We start from the raw sequence: 14,908 nt of genomic DNA, 5'->3' as shown, positions 1-14,908 counted from the left end.
AGTTTTACAGTGCACTTTTTTGTTGAGGAACTGATGCAACTGAAAAATAAAGTCTTCCTTATGGGTTGTTTTTTTACCCAGACCAGTTTCCCAATCTTATTTCACCTTATAGTCATATAAATACCTCTGCTAGCACAAAGAGGGTGAAGTATAGAAACAAAGCCCATCAGCCTGGGAAAAGGCAGAACTGCTTTTCTTGAAGTCAGTGCTCCTTTATGTCAGCTCCAAAGTGTCTCTTGAACCAATTCTTGCAGGTGAAGCTTTTCGGAGACTATGTTGCTGCTGCAAGAGTGGTCCTCCTGCTTGACTCCTTGATGCTAGCCTTTTCCCTGTGGTGTGGCCAGCTCCCCTTCCTCTTCTTCCTCTGTGGAAAATGAATCCTTTTCTGTCAGCTATGTTTTGTTTGTGAAGGAGTCAGACAAATACCAGAGCTGGTGCGAGGGAGAGGACAAACGTGTGGGCTGGAAGCAGGAGGAGCAGGAATTCTCTTTTCCAAGGCACTTGGCTCACTGGCTTCCTGGAATTTCTCTAAGTAGCTTTGGTTTGGTCACATTGGAAGCCTCTGGCAGAGCCATGAATTTCCTGACATCCTGAATTGCATCTTAATATCTTAAATATTTATTGCCTTAAAATATTTGCCATGAGTTAAAAGCCCTAGCACACGTCATAAAGAACAGTTAATGTGGCTTAATTATTTGTCTATAAATTTTACCTAGTGGGAGATTAATGTTTCATATTGCATCTTGCTGCTTTTATCTGCAATCTGAAGCATTTAGGAAAGCTGAAACATGCATTAACACTTCTTGTGAAAAAAAAAATCAAAATCCATTTAAAATGACTTGTTCATTTAAGCAAAATAAAACACACTGAAATTTTGTGTCCCTAATGTGTCTGCCTCAAGCTCAGTCTTTCAGAAAAGCTTATAGCAGAAATAAGGCAGAAAATTGGTATTTTTACCTAAAGAGAGAGAGGAAAGTAAAAAACTCCACAAACTGTTGGGAAGTTCTAGCATCATCTCTGCAAGAGGTCCTTGACATTTGGTGGTGATGTTCCTCCTCCTACCCTTCCTTAAAAAGGCTCTCTTGGTGTTTCTGCATTTGATTGGATATTAGATCAAAAAATAGCCGTGTGCCAAAGATAAGCCTACCATGTGTCTACAGCACGGATCTCCAAAAATGTGTTTGAATATACTGCAAGTCATCAACAGGCTCCACCCTCATACAACAGGATACTGTGCTGTTACAGCTCCCTCCAGGTACAGATTATCTGTGGAATTGTGTGTGAGAACTGGGAGGAGGCAGGCAGAAAAGAGGGAATAGTGGTGTCAATAAGGGAGGTGAGTTAAGGTGGACTGTTTTAAATTTTGAATTTGTAAATAAATTTATCTGCAAGAGATTACCTTGAAATTTTGTATTACACAACAGCAACACTTGCTTATACAAACCTCTCCTATTGCTTTTCTCTTAGATATATGAAAATAAAGTTGTGTACCTCCACTCAATCCTGTAGGGAGAGAAGACTCTGAGTCTTTCATTCCAAAATGTGCTTCTTGTCGTATTATTAAACTTGTAGTTCAGTCACATATTTCAAAATCAGCAAAATTCTTTTCTTTCTTTTTTTAAATAAAATTTCTTCTTTTTTATCTGTAGTTTCTTAAACTCAGGTCCAAAATGGTCTCTAAAGAAGCCTCTTTCCAAGAGCTGAAGTCTGAAGCTGAAAGCCACAAGGAAAACAATGCTAGACAGATGTCTCGCCTCCTGTCTTTGCAAGCCCGAATTCAGGAGATGGAAGAAGAAGTGTATGTGCTTGCCAGTTCTAAAAACAAGGCTGAGCTGAAAGCTCAGGTGGCATTAAAGGAAAGCTTGGAGCTGAAGGAGGAGCTTCATGAGCAAAATGCCAAACTTAAGTAAGATTCATGTGAGATAAGAAACAATTTGTGTTTGGGATGACAGAATGGTGCTGTTGCCATGACAGAAAAATACGTTGCTAGACAGGCTTTATGGCAGATCTGAATTCAGTTACAATGTCTTGCACGACCATTGTACCTGAAAGTGTGGAAGGTATTGGAACTTGAATTTTAGTTTGAGTTGTTAGCCCATAAGTGGGGTTCTGCATTGAGGCAGACCTTTTGCCTTTCATAGCACACTCATGATGAGCAGTACCTGGAAATATTGTGTAGTGCCCTGGTCCAGCTTTATCATATGACATCTTTTGCAGATGTTTACTTGTCACTTGACATGCTGCGTGGGCTGTGCAGTGGTGAGTGACTGTGCTGCTACATCCCTCTGGTCTATTTTCTCCTCTTCTGCATCACAGCTGGAACCAGAACAGTGTCAAGTGTATTTCTTCCTTAATGTAAACCTGTCCATTAGGAGCAGAGTAATAAAGAAAACATGGTGTAATTCCTAGTTGTTAGCATTCTGAAGGGAGCATGTTAATGTTTGTTTAATGGCTGTGCAGCTTTCAGTAACGACTTCTGCTTACTTCTGGATATTGTGTGCATTTTTTACCTTTTAAACATATACTGATTGCATAAAACTTTTATTAAAAAATGGTATCCTTAACTATGCTGTTAGCATAGTGTGTCAGAGCACTGATATGTCAGTTCTGTATAAATACTAATATTTCAGGTCCGTGGGATGGATACTGATAGCAATGTTAGTCACAAAGAGAACTGAGTGGTATAAAAATATTCTGAGCTCTCAAATTCCAAAATCAGTGTCAGTCATATTATATTGACACCTTGTAGACTTCTATAATGGATTTTTTCCACCATTACAAGGCTAATATCCATTTCTCTCTTGATACTGTCTATTTAACAGCAAGGTGAGTGTTTACCAGATGTCTGCATTTCCCAACTCAGTACTCCGCACCACTCTTCCAGGCTTTTTACATTAGAAGTGGATAATTAAGTTATTTTAAAATCTAGAGAAATCCATTGCAGTGCACTTGTCTATTACCAGCTGATTTGACAAATGCCCTGCATGGAGAGTAAGGATGTTGATCACCAAAGATTTTAGGTATGACCCAAATATAAGTGAGGAGATAGTTAAGCCAAGAAGTGTATTATGCATCCTAGCAACATAGAGAATATCACAGTCTCTGACATATGGTTAAGATTTTTTAAAGTGCTACTTCTTGGAGTAAAATAAATAGCTAAATTTCCAGCTCTACAAATCCCAGGTCCAATTCACTGTGCACCTGGCAAAGAGTACTAGCAAAAGGGAAAGAGAGGGTGAATGCACTCTGTTGGAAGGAACAAACATGTTGTGCTGGACGTAAATCCACAGTGTATGCTTTCAAAGGTTTTTCTCATCATCAGCTAATGGTTACATGTGCCACTTAATGCTAGTCAATACATGACTTAATGAGCTTTAGTCGCTTCGTCTGGCAAACTTAATAGTACATGGCACATGCCTAGTCCTGATTAAGTATTCAAGAAAGACTTTCACTGAAAACCATTAATAAAAGGAAAGAGCAAGCCAGTAGGCATGAAATGCGCGTTTACATCCTATACCTAGAGACATAGCAAAAAAAAAAATGTTTAATGAATTCTGTGATGGGTTTCCAGGAGGTACACCTCTCCTGTTGAAAATAGTGCTTTTTTACTCAACAGGTCTATTGCCAAGGTATTTTTAGAGCCTGAACTGTGAAAAGCTTTTTCTTTTTCTCTCCCTTTCCTCCTTTTGTCTGTGCTCATTAGTTCTGAAGAGCTAGCAAAACTGTGAAAGTCCTGCCTTTCTACTTTTTTGTACCTGATTCCCTATTTTCTAGGTGCTCACATCTTTATGGTCCTACTGGAGATAATTAGGTTATTTGTAGAGTTGTCAAGTATGTCCTTTGTACTTCAGATTGTTTATTTTTAGAAGCAGGCATGGTTCTGTGTGTGGTGTGCCTCAGTTTTTCAGAGCCACATAACAGTTTGCAGGGTTGGTGGACAATCTTGTACAATATTCTAACATACAGGCATGCATGTTGTATGTTCTTGGAACCTTATAGCTTTTAATTTCTGACATATCCCTCACCAGGACAGCAGTTAAGTGGCATGTCACAGCTTAGTTTGGCTGGGACTACACAGGAGAGGAAGGTGCTCAGAGGTGAGGAAGCTGTGAGGCTCTTGTTTTCTGAGGGCCAGTGCCTGCTACAGAAGTCAGAGCTCTTTTGGCTCACCATGTGTGCCGTGCAGTAGCACATGGAACTCTTTGTCCTGTCAGGAGCAGTAATTGATGTTTTCCATTCCTCTCTGTTATTATTTCACCTTCCTCCACTTGGCAGCATTGGCAACAACTGTGCTGATCTCCCTCTTAAGGCAATATCTTAATTTTTTTCATGGACCATCTCTTTTGCTCACTGTTCTATAACTATTAAAAGTACTATGTATACACTCAATGTGCATTTTCTATAGGAGTCTCATGCTGCTTTTTGATTATGGAGTGATGCTCTGTTGCCTGTTTGATTGCCAACCTAGAGAGGAAAAAATCAGAAATGGAAAAGAATTAGTACAGAAATGACAAGCACACCCACCTTAAAAACTGACAATAATGCTATGTTCTTGATAAGCAGATGAGTTTCGATGAAATATTTGCTTCATGTGTTTGGTGATATCTCACATCTCTTTTTATTTTAGTGGTCAACTCTTTGTGAAGAACTTGCTGTAGAAAGTACCTTGTTTCTCAACTAGAAGCTCAGTAGTTTTGTCTCTTGCACTCTACCACTGATTACCTCTCTCATGCGTATTATCTCAGAGGTATTGGAGTTGATATCTGGATTATCCTAATAGTCACTTTGAGCTTTGTTTAGCCTTTTTTATTAATGTGTTTCTCTGTAGTTTTTCAGAATCAGAGAATCATAGAGTCAACTATATTGGAAAAGACCTTTAAGATCATAAATCCAACCTTTACCCCAGGATTACCAAGTCCACCACTAAACCATGTTACTGAGGGTCTCATCTGTGTGGTGTTTGAATGCTTCCAGGGATAGTGATCTCACCACTTCCCTGGGCAGCCTGTTCCCATGCCTGATTACCTTTTCAGTGAAGAAATTTTTCCTGATATCCAGTCTAAACCTCTCCTGGTGCAGCTTGAAGTGATGCTCAGTGTTTTAGCATCATGAACAAGATTTTAATTTATATGTTTGCTACTCATGCAGACTATGGTAATGCTTGTTTGCTGGGCTTGTCTTTGGTAACAGGAGGGATGTAACCATGTTTTGCCAATGAGTTAAACTGACTGCTCTGTTATTTGGTTGTTCCTTCTTACAGAGCCTCTATAACCTGATACTTGCAGTTAAGGATGATAACATTATTTCATGTGGGATGTGTATCCCCATGATAGGCACCATTTAAAAAGTGATGAAATTGATGACAAAGAACTGCTTCTTCTTCATACTTTTGTCATAGTCCCTTGATATTTTCTGTTTTGATCCATCCCTTTCATGGGCAGTGTTATGCTGCAAAAGTTTGTATGTACAGTGAAACAGTCTCTCCCATCTCTGCTTCTGGTGGTAAACTTCCCTTTGCAGGTACTCTGGATGTCCAACAATTCCATTAGTGTATTTAGAGGGGCTTCTTCTTCCCCAGAGTTTGTTGATCAGCACTATCAGCTTCTTTAGAGAGGGGATGAGAAGTGCTGTTAGCATGTTTTTATTATAATTTGATCACTCTTTTCTCCCCTACTTTTTCCTAAGCTTTCACTCGTAGCCCTAATTTCTAATATATTGAAAGCACTTTTATTGATGTCTCCTGGTTCTTGTGATTTATTGGAATCCTGTGCTGAGAATTAGGTTGGGATCACAGAATATTCTTTAAAATGTTAATCAAAATCCAAAACGAAGAAATGTTTGCACATAAAGTAACAAATAAAGTTTTATGTCTTTAAATAACAGATATAGAGAATTATACTCAACTTTTAAAATTCTTTTTGTAGTATGCAGAAGCTAGCAATAAACCTGGGATAATGTCTTTTGACTAGAATTTTGTTTCAGAGAACATTTATACTGATGTCTGTATTTTTTTTTTCTTCTGTCCAGTAAATATTTGAAAGCGTGTGAAGAAAGCATGACTCAAGCTTCTAAAATCAGCAGAAAGTATGAAGAGCTTCTTACAGAGCTTTCTGGATTGTTGGACACAGACATCAAAGAAAAAGAGAAACCACAGGAACATTTAATGTCAAGGGTGATTATGTGTAGACAAGGGTTTCGGGATATCAATATAATAGAAGAATATTTGGTTGTCAAAGAAATAAAGTGAAGACAGGAATCTTTGTATTAAATAATGATCTGCAGGCAATGCTATCTTTAAGACAGATCTTTTTTTCACATTGAGCTGATTTTCAAAGGTGCTGAACACTAATAGAGCTCAATGAACTAAGTCTGCTCTTATTTGTATAAATATTTTCTCAGCCTGTGGTTCCCAAGTACAGCCCTGGTTAGATACTTGTTTGAAAGCTTTCCTGAAAACATTAACACTGAGAGTCTCTAGGTGATGTGCAAACTCCACCACTAGATCTTAACACTTGTCTCAAGCCAACATACCATAAATGGAAACATCTGAAATGGCATACCCTAAAACAATCTTAACTGTGACCTGTAACAAAAAGCTGTAAATTACTGTGTGGTGTTTTTGAGACTTAATCATAAAACTTTATTATTTATCTAGCTTCAGAATACTTCTGAAGTTCCAAAAGCTAAGCTTCCAGAAAGGAATGGAAAATTATTTGTATGCTCTTTTAACATTTATCAATGTTTCTGAAGGGCAATTTATCCCAATTTTATGCTTTTTTCCCCCCTCATATTCTGCTAGTCTTTGCTGTCCCTATTTTTCTGCATTTGAGAGCATACTAGGTATTTTGGGAAATTCTGTTTCATTATATTAATATTATTATAAGAGTTCTGTCTATAAGGAATTCCTTAATATACTAAGATTTTCTAAGTACATATCATAGCTATTTCTTTGAGTACTTGCCCTTATAATATTACAGGCACATTGAAATCGTATTAGATGCTCTAATAAAACTTGGCTAGTTGTCATTAGAAGCCAAAATGTTTGTAAGCTGTAACTCTTACGTCCTTCAAGTTAAGGAAATAACTGGAGTTTAAAAGATAAAAGTATATGTTGATGTCTTATTTTAACAATATAGTAATAAATCTAGTTGGGAAATCTAATTTGTGCTGAAAACTCTGTGCATTAGGAAACCATAGCCACTCGTTTGTTTGGGGTTGTGGCACTTCTATTTTTTCCACATCATGGTTTTGTTTAAGACTGAATTGATCTTAGTCTTAACAAACATCTTGCCAGTAGGAGTCAGGGTGCATTTTTTACTTTATGCACTCTCTGAAGTGCCCACATTCATTTATTCCACTTAGAAATAGTGTAATGTATGAAAACAGACCTATAATCCTCCTGGAATTGACTTTTTTCCAAGGGGTCGGCTGCTTAGAACAGCAACCCACCATGTATTTGGCCCTGTCCTTGAATATGCTTATGAGATAGGTGTTACTAACTCAAATCTCCCCATGCCTAAAAAGTTCCAAGCATAAAATGCAGCTTTCATTTCATCATTCCAAATGAGAGGCATAAATCTTAACAATCCAAACTGAAACTGTCTGCTTTTCACATGAAGTTAGCTACATGATCTGTTTTCATTTTCTGATCTGCTTCATGTCAAGTGCAGATATGTAATGACAGTAACTTTCCACCTGTTTAATAGATTATGCAGGTTGTGTGGGAGTAAGTCTGAACTACATTACACTAAGTTGTGGGTTTCTGGTGGAAATATATTTTTCTTTTTAAATGTCTTTCTACACTTTTTAGAAAGGAATAATAGAGTGCAATTATAAATCTGACCTAGGGGTCACCAATAACACCATGGATTTTTTGATATGATGAGAAGCATGTGTACTGTGATGAATATATGTAGCTTTAGGTGCTTTAAAAAACTTACTAATATTTGAATTATTTCCCTAGGTCTCTGAAATATGTAAGGAAAATCTGACCCTAAAAGACCAGGTTGCTGCTCTTCAAGAAGCTATCAACATCCATGAGATAGAGTCCAAAGCTAATAGAGAAACTATCATGAGGCTTGCTTCAGAAGTGGCTAAGGAACATAAAAAAGCAGCAGGATGCTATCAAAACATGGAAAAACTTAGTAAGGTACATAATTGCATGATGTGTATGTTTGGTTTTCAAATGTTTTCTCAAAATTTCAAATTGATTTTCAGTAAGGGTTGCATGAGAGAAAAAGCTTCTGAGAGACTTCTGGTGATTATGGTCTTCCCTAAAAAGGACATTTTTCAACAGTTATTCTCAGCTTTTTTAAAGCTTCAAAATATATGGAGATTAAGCAATAACATTGTGTAAAATAGATCTGTTGTAGATTTGATGTCATCCAACGATGCTGGCAAATTTCTAGTTTTGCTTCTTTCATATTACTGTAACCTTTTCTGTGCTTGCACAAACATGTAAATAAACACATGTTTATAGAGTTAATGAGTGAGTATATCTGAGTCATGAACATGGAAAAATGAAAAAATGCTCTTTTAAATATATTTATGTGATATTTCAGGTTTTCTGTGGATTCTTTTATTCAGTCTCTCTAAAAAATTCTAATGACAAATTGAAAGGAATTGACAGGACACAATTTTATTCTTCCTCTTAAGCAACTGGAAGTAAAGTGTCTTGACTTCCAGAAACCCTAGATTATCTTTTCATTATTATGAAGTTGTATTTCAGAACTGTAAATACTCAGTTGGCTTGTACTCAAAATGTTGCAGGCAGTAGCATGGCTGTTGCAGATAAGCACAGTTTTTCTGTGGGGAATCCATAAAGGAAATCTGTGCAGCAGGAATGATGCTGAAATTAGAATTCTAAGTTAAGTTGTAAGTCAAGTATTCAGCAAATTCACCTAGATATGATTTGGAAAGGAAAAGGATATGATTTAAGGATTTAATTGCTCCAGAAATGCTAGTCATTAAGGAGTTTTGTATACTGCAGAGGATGGATGAATAAAGTTCTGTTGCAGTTTTCCTTGTAACTTTTTACTTTGGGTGATAGCTATGGGAAATGAGCAGTTTAATAAAAACATAATGAAAATTTCCCACAGGTACTAGAGCCAGGGGAGTTAAATCTAATGGCCAGAACTTTAAGAAAATGAGAAACGTAGACTGCCAAATATGTAGCTGAGTTGTGTGTGACTGACTGTAGAATTTTTTAACATAAAGGCAACCTTGTGCAAATAAGTTTTCAAATGTAATGCAACATTCTCCCCACCCCTGGCATTACTTTTTTCCTGAACAGACCACCACCACCATACACTTGGGATGCAGTGTTCTGATTTGGTTGTAGGCAAAATACTTAGGAAATGAGGAACAGCTGAGAGTGTGCTCTGGAGAAGAACGAATTTGTTGTGGAGAAGATAAATGTTAAGTACCACAAGGGTCATAAATTTTACTTACTGCTGAAAATACTTCTTACCAAGCTGTGCAAAAATTTCTCAGATTCAGTGGGGAGTAAGTGAGAACCTGCACCAAAAAGTTAAACAAGTCATTTTTGAGAACATTTTCTTCTCATACTTCACTTCAGACACAGGTGTGTGAGTAAGAACAGAGAGTATTTTGCTCACTAAGTAAGCTGGAATCAAGGAGATGTTTTAAACCAAGACGAGAGCTTCAACTGTGACTTGTTTTGCAAGTTAGCTCTGACTGCCAAAACATTTCCAAAGTTGAGCTAGTCTTATGAAAAATAATTTCCTATCATGTGCATATGCCAAATACATAATTTGTTTAACACCATTTTACAGAAATGTCATACTAAATTATTAGTACTGCCTTTCAAATGAAGTGTGTGCCATCAGTGCCTATCTAGAGGCTGTAGATTTCTCTGTTGCTGTTTCAGCTACTTAAATTTACAGATACTGAGTAAATCTCTTGTGAAGATTTTGTATTCATAGAAGCATATTAAGAAATTCAGTATTGTAAAAGTAAGTAAAAAAAAAACAGAAAATGCTTTAATTCCACAGAGGAATTAAACAGGCATCCCCTGTTACCCTGTTGGATTTATTATTACGTTACAGGAATGGCATCAGTGGGATAAAGTCGGTTTGACTTTGTCGTATACTTCGCTGCACAGTTTTAGCACATGAACTGTTGTGACATGTTCATCTGTAAAGGTAAAAAGCAGAGATCTGTACTATTCCTGTACCAGAAGAAACAGATGCAGAAGTGTGTTTCTGGACTGTTTTCTGGGCTTTAATTAATAGAATTGCCTGTAGCAGAGTTTACCCAGCACAGACCGAGTACAAGTGACTCTTGCCTGAAGCTTCCAGGGACAAACCTGTTGGCTATCTTCTGTATTACAGATTGAGATGGCAGCCTGTTTCCCCAGTTTTCTCTCAAAATTTTTCATAAGTATAGAGGCCATCACACCATTCTGTCAGCCTTCTCCAGCAAGCCTCGGTCACCACACTGTTCCCTGCTACCTCTGAATCATATTTTTCTGGCCAGGTAGCTCTTCACTCCTGCTACTTGGGATTTCTGTGAACTCTCTTTCTTGACCACATGCCTTTCTTTATGTCTAAGGTGAAGGCAGCTGTCTAAAGGTCTCTTAAACAGATTGTAGATTCTGAAATTCTCGATGAAGAAAATGAAAGCCAATCGGTTATGTTTTAGGATTAGTAAGTGAGGGTAATTCACAGTGTCCTTTAGTGTGTTTGATGCTTGAGTATTTGTTGCAGTTAGCTGGTTTTCATTTGAAGAACATTGACAAGTGAATGATAGTCTCACCTGTTCCCCTCTCAGCCTCACTGCATCACAGTAATGAACAGCAAAGAACAGAAACCAATGCAGTCTCAAAACTAATATAAATATCAAAAGCAAGCCACCAAGCTGTTTCATTGTAATATATTTTCTGTTAGAAATCTAAATGTCTCAGCTTTCTGACCAATTATTGCAAGAGCTTGCTTCTGGAATTCTGCAAATATTTTGCATGCCTTTATTCTGGCAGTACTGGATATCAAATTTGCATTTGATATAAAATAACTTTGAATGCAGCTCAGTTTTCTAGGCTGAGAATCAGAATACCTGTTCTTTCTTTCTGCATGTCCAGACAGTGATTACTATGATAATCATAATTACAGAATTAAAGCATTCTTTAAGTGTGTAGAGGCCATCACACTGTTCTGGCAGTCTTCAGCAAGCCTCAGTCACCACAACGTTCCCTGCCACCTTTGAGAAAGCAGGTCCTTAAAAAACATTGTATTTATTTGCTCTAGCCAAGTTTCTTTCTAGTATTCCTAACTCATAGCCAGTCTAAACCTTTTGAGGTGCAACTTGAGGCCATTTCCTTTTTTTATTGCTTGTTACTTGGGAGACTGACTCCCACCTCACTACAACCTCCGTTCAGGTAGTGGCAGTGAGTGATAAAGTCTCTCCTGAGCTTCCTTTTCTCCAGGCTAAACAACCCAGTTTCCCCAGCTACTCCTCATAAGACTTGTGCTCAAGACCTTTCATGACTTAATTACTCTTCTTTGGACGTTTTCCAGCACCCCAGTTCTTGTTGTGAGGGGCCCAAAACAACATAGTATTTGAGGTGCAGCCTCACCAGTACTGAGCACAGGAGGACAATCACTTCTCTAGTGCTGAACAGACACACTATTTCTGGTTGAGGAGAAGCTCAACATGACCCAGCATATGCACTTGCAGCCCAGAAAGCCAACTGTATCCTGGGCTGCATTGAAAGAAGCATGTCCAGCAAGTCAAGGGAGGTGATTTTCCACTTCTACTCTGCTCTCATGAGACCCCACCTGGAGTACTGCATCCAGCTCAGGCCCCCAACATAAGTGGGACCTAGACCTGCTGGAGAGAGTGCAGAGGAGGGCCACAAATGATGAGAGGGGTGGAGCACCTCTGCTATGGAGGCAGGCTGAGAGAGCTGGGGTTGATCAGCCTGGAGAAGGCTCCAGGGAAACCTTAGAGCTGCCTCCTAGTACCTAAAGGAGGTCTACAAGAAATCTGGAGAGGAACTTTTTACAAGGGCATGTAGGTATGGGATAAGAGGGAATGGCTTTAACCTAAAAGAAAGCGGATTTAGGTTAGATATTAGGAAAAAATTATTCCCTATGAGGATGGTGAGACACTGGAACAGTTTGCCCAAGAGAAGCTGTGGATACCCCATCCCTGTCAGTGTTCAAGGCCAGGCTGGATGGGGCTTTGAGCAACCTGGTCTATCAGAAGATGTCCCTGCCCATGGCAAGGCGGTTGCAACTAGGTGATCTTTAATGTCCCTTCCAACCCAAACTATTCTATGATTGTATGTATTATTATATAAAAGATCTTATCACTTCTTTTTTTGTCTCTTTCATTTGCTTGCCTATTTAATGTGGTCATCTCTGTCATTTTGTTTTGCAGTGTTAAATACAGCTCTCAGCCATCCCTTATTAAAGACTCCTCTGTGCTTAAAAGACAGAAGTAATTTTCCTCACCTGTTACAGCTTAAACACATTTTCTGTTAACACAGCTGACCTAATATTGAACACATAATTTCTCATGAAGGAGGCCTTGCCAACACCCTGTGTAATGTTCTGGTTACTTTTACATCTTCTCTAGTCTAGAGCAGGTAGGGTGCCAGCAGGTGATTGTACAAGATGCATACCAAAACCTTCATATAATTCAGAGCCATGGGACTTTTGCCATAAATGTTGAAGAATCAAGGAGAAAACATGCACTGTCATGGTTTCACCCTCTCAGTCTTCTGTGGTGGAAGTTGTTTATTTGCCTGCACTGATCACTTAAACTCTTAGGGGTTTGCTTTTTGTTGGGACACCATCTTTACATGTCACAGTCTCTACATTTCTGGAAACTGTTCAGTGATGGGGGTCTAGCTCTTTTGATCCAACTGTGTTTGTTTGCAGATGTTCATAATTTGAAACAACGTTGTATAATTAGGTAAACTCCCTGGTACTTGCAACTACTTTTGCACTGCCTTTTTGAAAGGAAAAGTACACACTGCTGAAAACTGTAATTGAAATAAATGACTCTTTATTCTTTGCTGTAATTACCATAATGTAATTCTGAGCACAGGTGGGAAATTGCTATTAATAGGAGCTGTTTAGAATTAAAAAGGAGAAAATGGCGAGGAATCATGCCAAAATTTGTTTCCAAAAGAGTTCTGCAATTACTTTAGAAAGGGTTAGTAACAAATAATTTCCTAAATGGCAGGGTTTGTTTTGGTTCATTTTCACTTATGTGTTTGCATGTTTGCCTTTTTCAAGCTATTTTAAAAATCTAGTATTTTTAGTATCGTATATTTATATTTCATTTCCAAGTGTACCACCCAAACTCCTTTTTTGTCCACCCTCACTGTTGACCTACATGAATACTCCCAGATTTACTACTTGATTGCCACGTATGCCATCAATACAAATCCCTCGCTATGCCACACAGCAAGCACATGTAGACCCTGAGAGATCGCCAGTTGGTCACCATATTCACAGTTGCCCTGGGAACAATTCTTTAACTCCAGTGTACTCAACCTCATTTCTTACCAATCCACTTACTGAGCCACTGCTAAACAACTGCAGCTTTCAGAGAAATTCAATCTCTCTTTATAAATATGAGCTCCTCTGGCATAATTTTGTGTCTTGTGTGAGGTAATATTCTTTCCCATTTGTTCCTAGCAATCAGGTAATAGCCTGAGGAATGAAGACAGTCTTTGCTGTAGTATTAGTTGCTTTCACTGCAAATTTTATTCTTGCGTATGAATGTGTAAGCACTCTTATTATTGGGTTTGTGGGGAAAGGAAAGAAGTTCACGAGTTGACTGAATGAGAGATTTTTTTTTTATGTTTACATGAGTTATTTTTCTTTAACTTTTCTACCATCATTTGCTTTTGTGTCATGTGCTAGGGTACACAATTCTGTCTTTCTGCTCTGCCCTGTTTGGTCAACATTTCATATGCAACTGATGTAGATATATATGTGCTGGCTATTTTTTTTTCTTTCCAAATGGAGTCTTGATTCATCAGAAGGTTTTAAAACCTCTGAGTTTAGGAAAAGAGGATCATGGGTGTCAGGTGTTTTCCTGCTGAGGACCATATTGCCTTTGAGTGTATTATTTCTGAAATGCAAGAGACTGACTTAAAAAAACCACCAACTTACAAGAGACACCATCCCATTAGTCCTTCCCCAGTTGTGCTTCTGCACGCTGACAGTCTAGCTGACCAGCTGATGGGGGATGTTGTAGGCTCTGTAGGACAACACGTAGCTCTTCACTGACTTTCTTCTATTCAACTCAGGCAAATTCAACCTTATGATAATAGGGATTTTGCTTTCTTCAGGAGATGACGTAGCTCTGAATAATTCTGTTTTTGAAAGTTTTTCCAAGTGTTTCACAATTTAAGGATATCTTCTTTGAGGTGAAATTGATGTTTGAGCACTTACACCCTCTTTTATGCTGTCTTTAACATCATGATTGTTTTTTTGTTTGGCCTCTCAGTCTCCATTTCTGTGTATAAATAATCTCAGGATTTTTTGTCACATTCCGGTAAACTAATCTCTGAGATCAGCTCTAATTCTTCTGTTAATACTATAGTCAGCAAGTTCATTTGTGTTCTTTTGGTCAGCTATGAATTGGTCAGGCAGTTGGACTAGGTGATCATTGTAGGCCCATTCCAACTGAAAAATCCAGTCCTATCCTATCCTATCCTATCCTATCCTATCCTATCCTATCCTATCCTATCCTATCCTATCCTATCCTATCTTACCCCTTCTGAGTTGTTGTTCTTTATTTGCATTACATCTTGTTCACCATTTGTTTTCTAAGTCATATTATCTGAATGAAAAAATAAGATAGTAGTAGTTTTACAATAAAAACTTTTGTGTTTACCTGAAAATTTTACTTATGTATTCATTCTTGCAGG

At 38.0% G+C, this 14,908-nt stretch overlaps 1 protein-coding gene across 2 annotated transcripts in view; it reads left to right on the top strand.

Moving 5' to 3' along the window:
- The window catches only part of LOC133225823 (coiled-coil domain-containing protein 170-like), a 52,871-nt gene that overhangs the window by 22,155 nt on the left and 15,808 nt on the right, over window positions 1-14,908 (top strand). For both annotated transcript variants that reach the window (XM_061378671.1, XM_061378672.1), the window contains 3 exons: window positions 1,650-1,906; window positions 6,028-6,172; window positions 7,964-8,149. In XM_061378671.1, the coding sequence (XP_061234655.1) occupies window positions 1,650-1,906; window positions 6,028-6,172; window positions 7,964-8,149 (588 nt within the window). The remainder of the gene's footprint in view (window positions 1-1,649; window positions 1,907-6,027; window positions 6,173-7,963; window positions 8,150-14,908) is intronic.

This window comes from Neopsephotus bourkii, unplaced genomic scaffold, assembly GCF_033783945.1.
Source record: "Neopsephotus bourkii isolate Nb327-2 ecotype Australia unplaced genomic scaffold, CSIRO-AGI_Nbou_v1 NB_1767, whole genome shotgun sequence".
In the NCBI taxonomy this organism is placed as follows: Eukaryota; Metazoa; Chordata; class Aves; order Psittaciformes; family Psittacidae; genus Neopsephotus; species Neopsephotus bourkii.
Note: the sequence above shows the minus strand (reverse complement) of the source record. Positions and strands in the feature narration are given on the sequence as shown.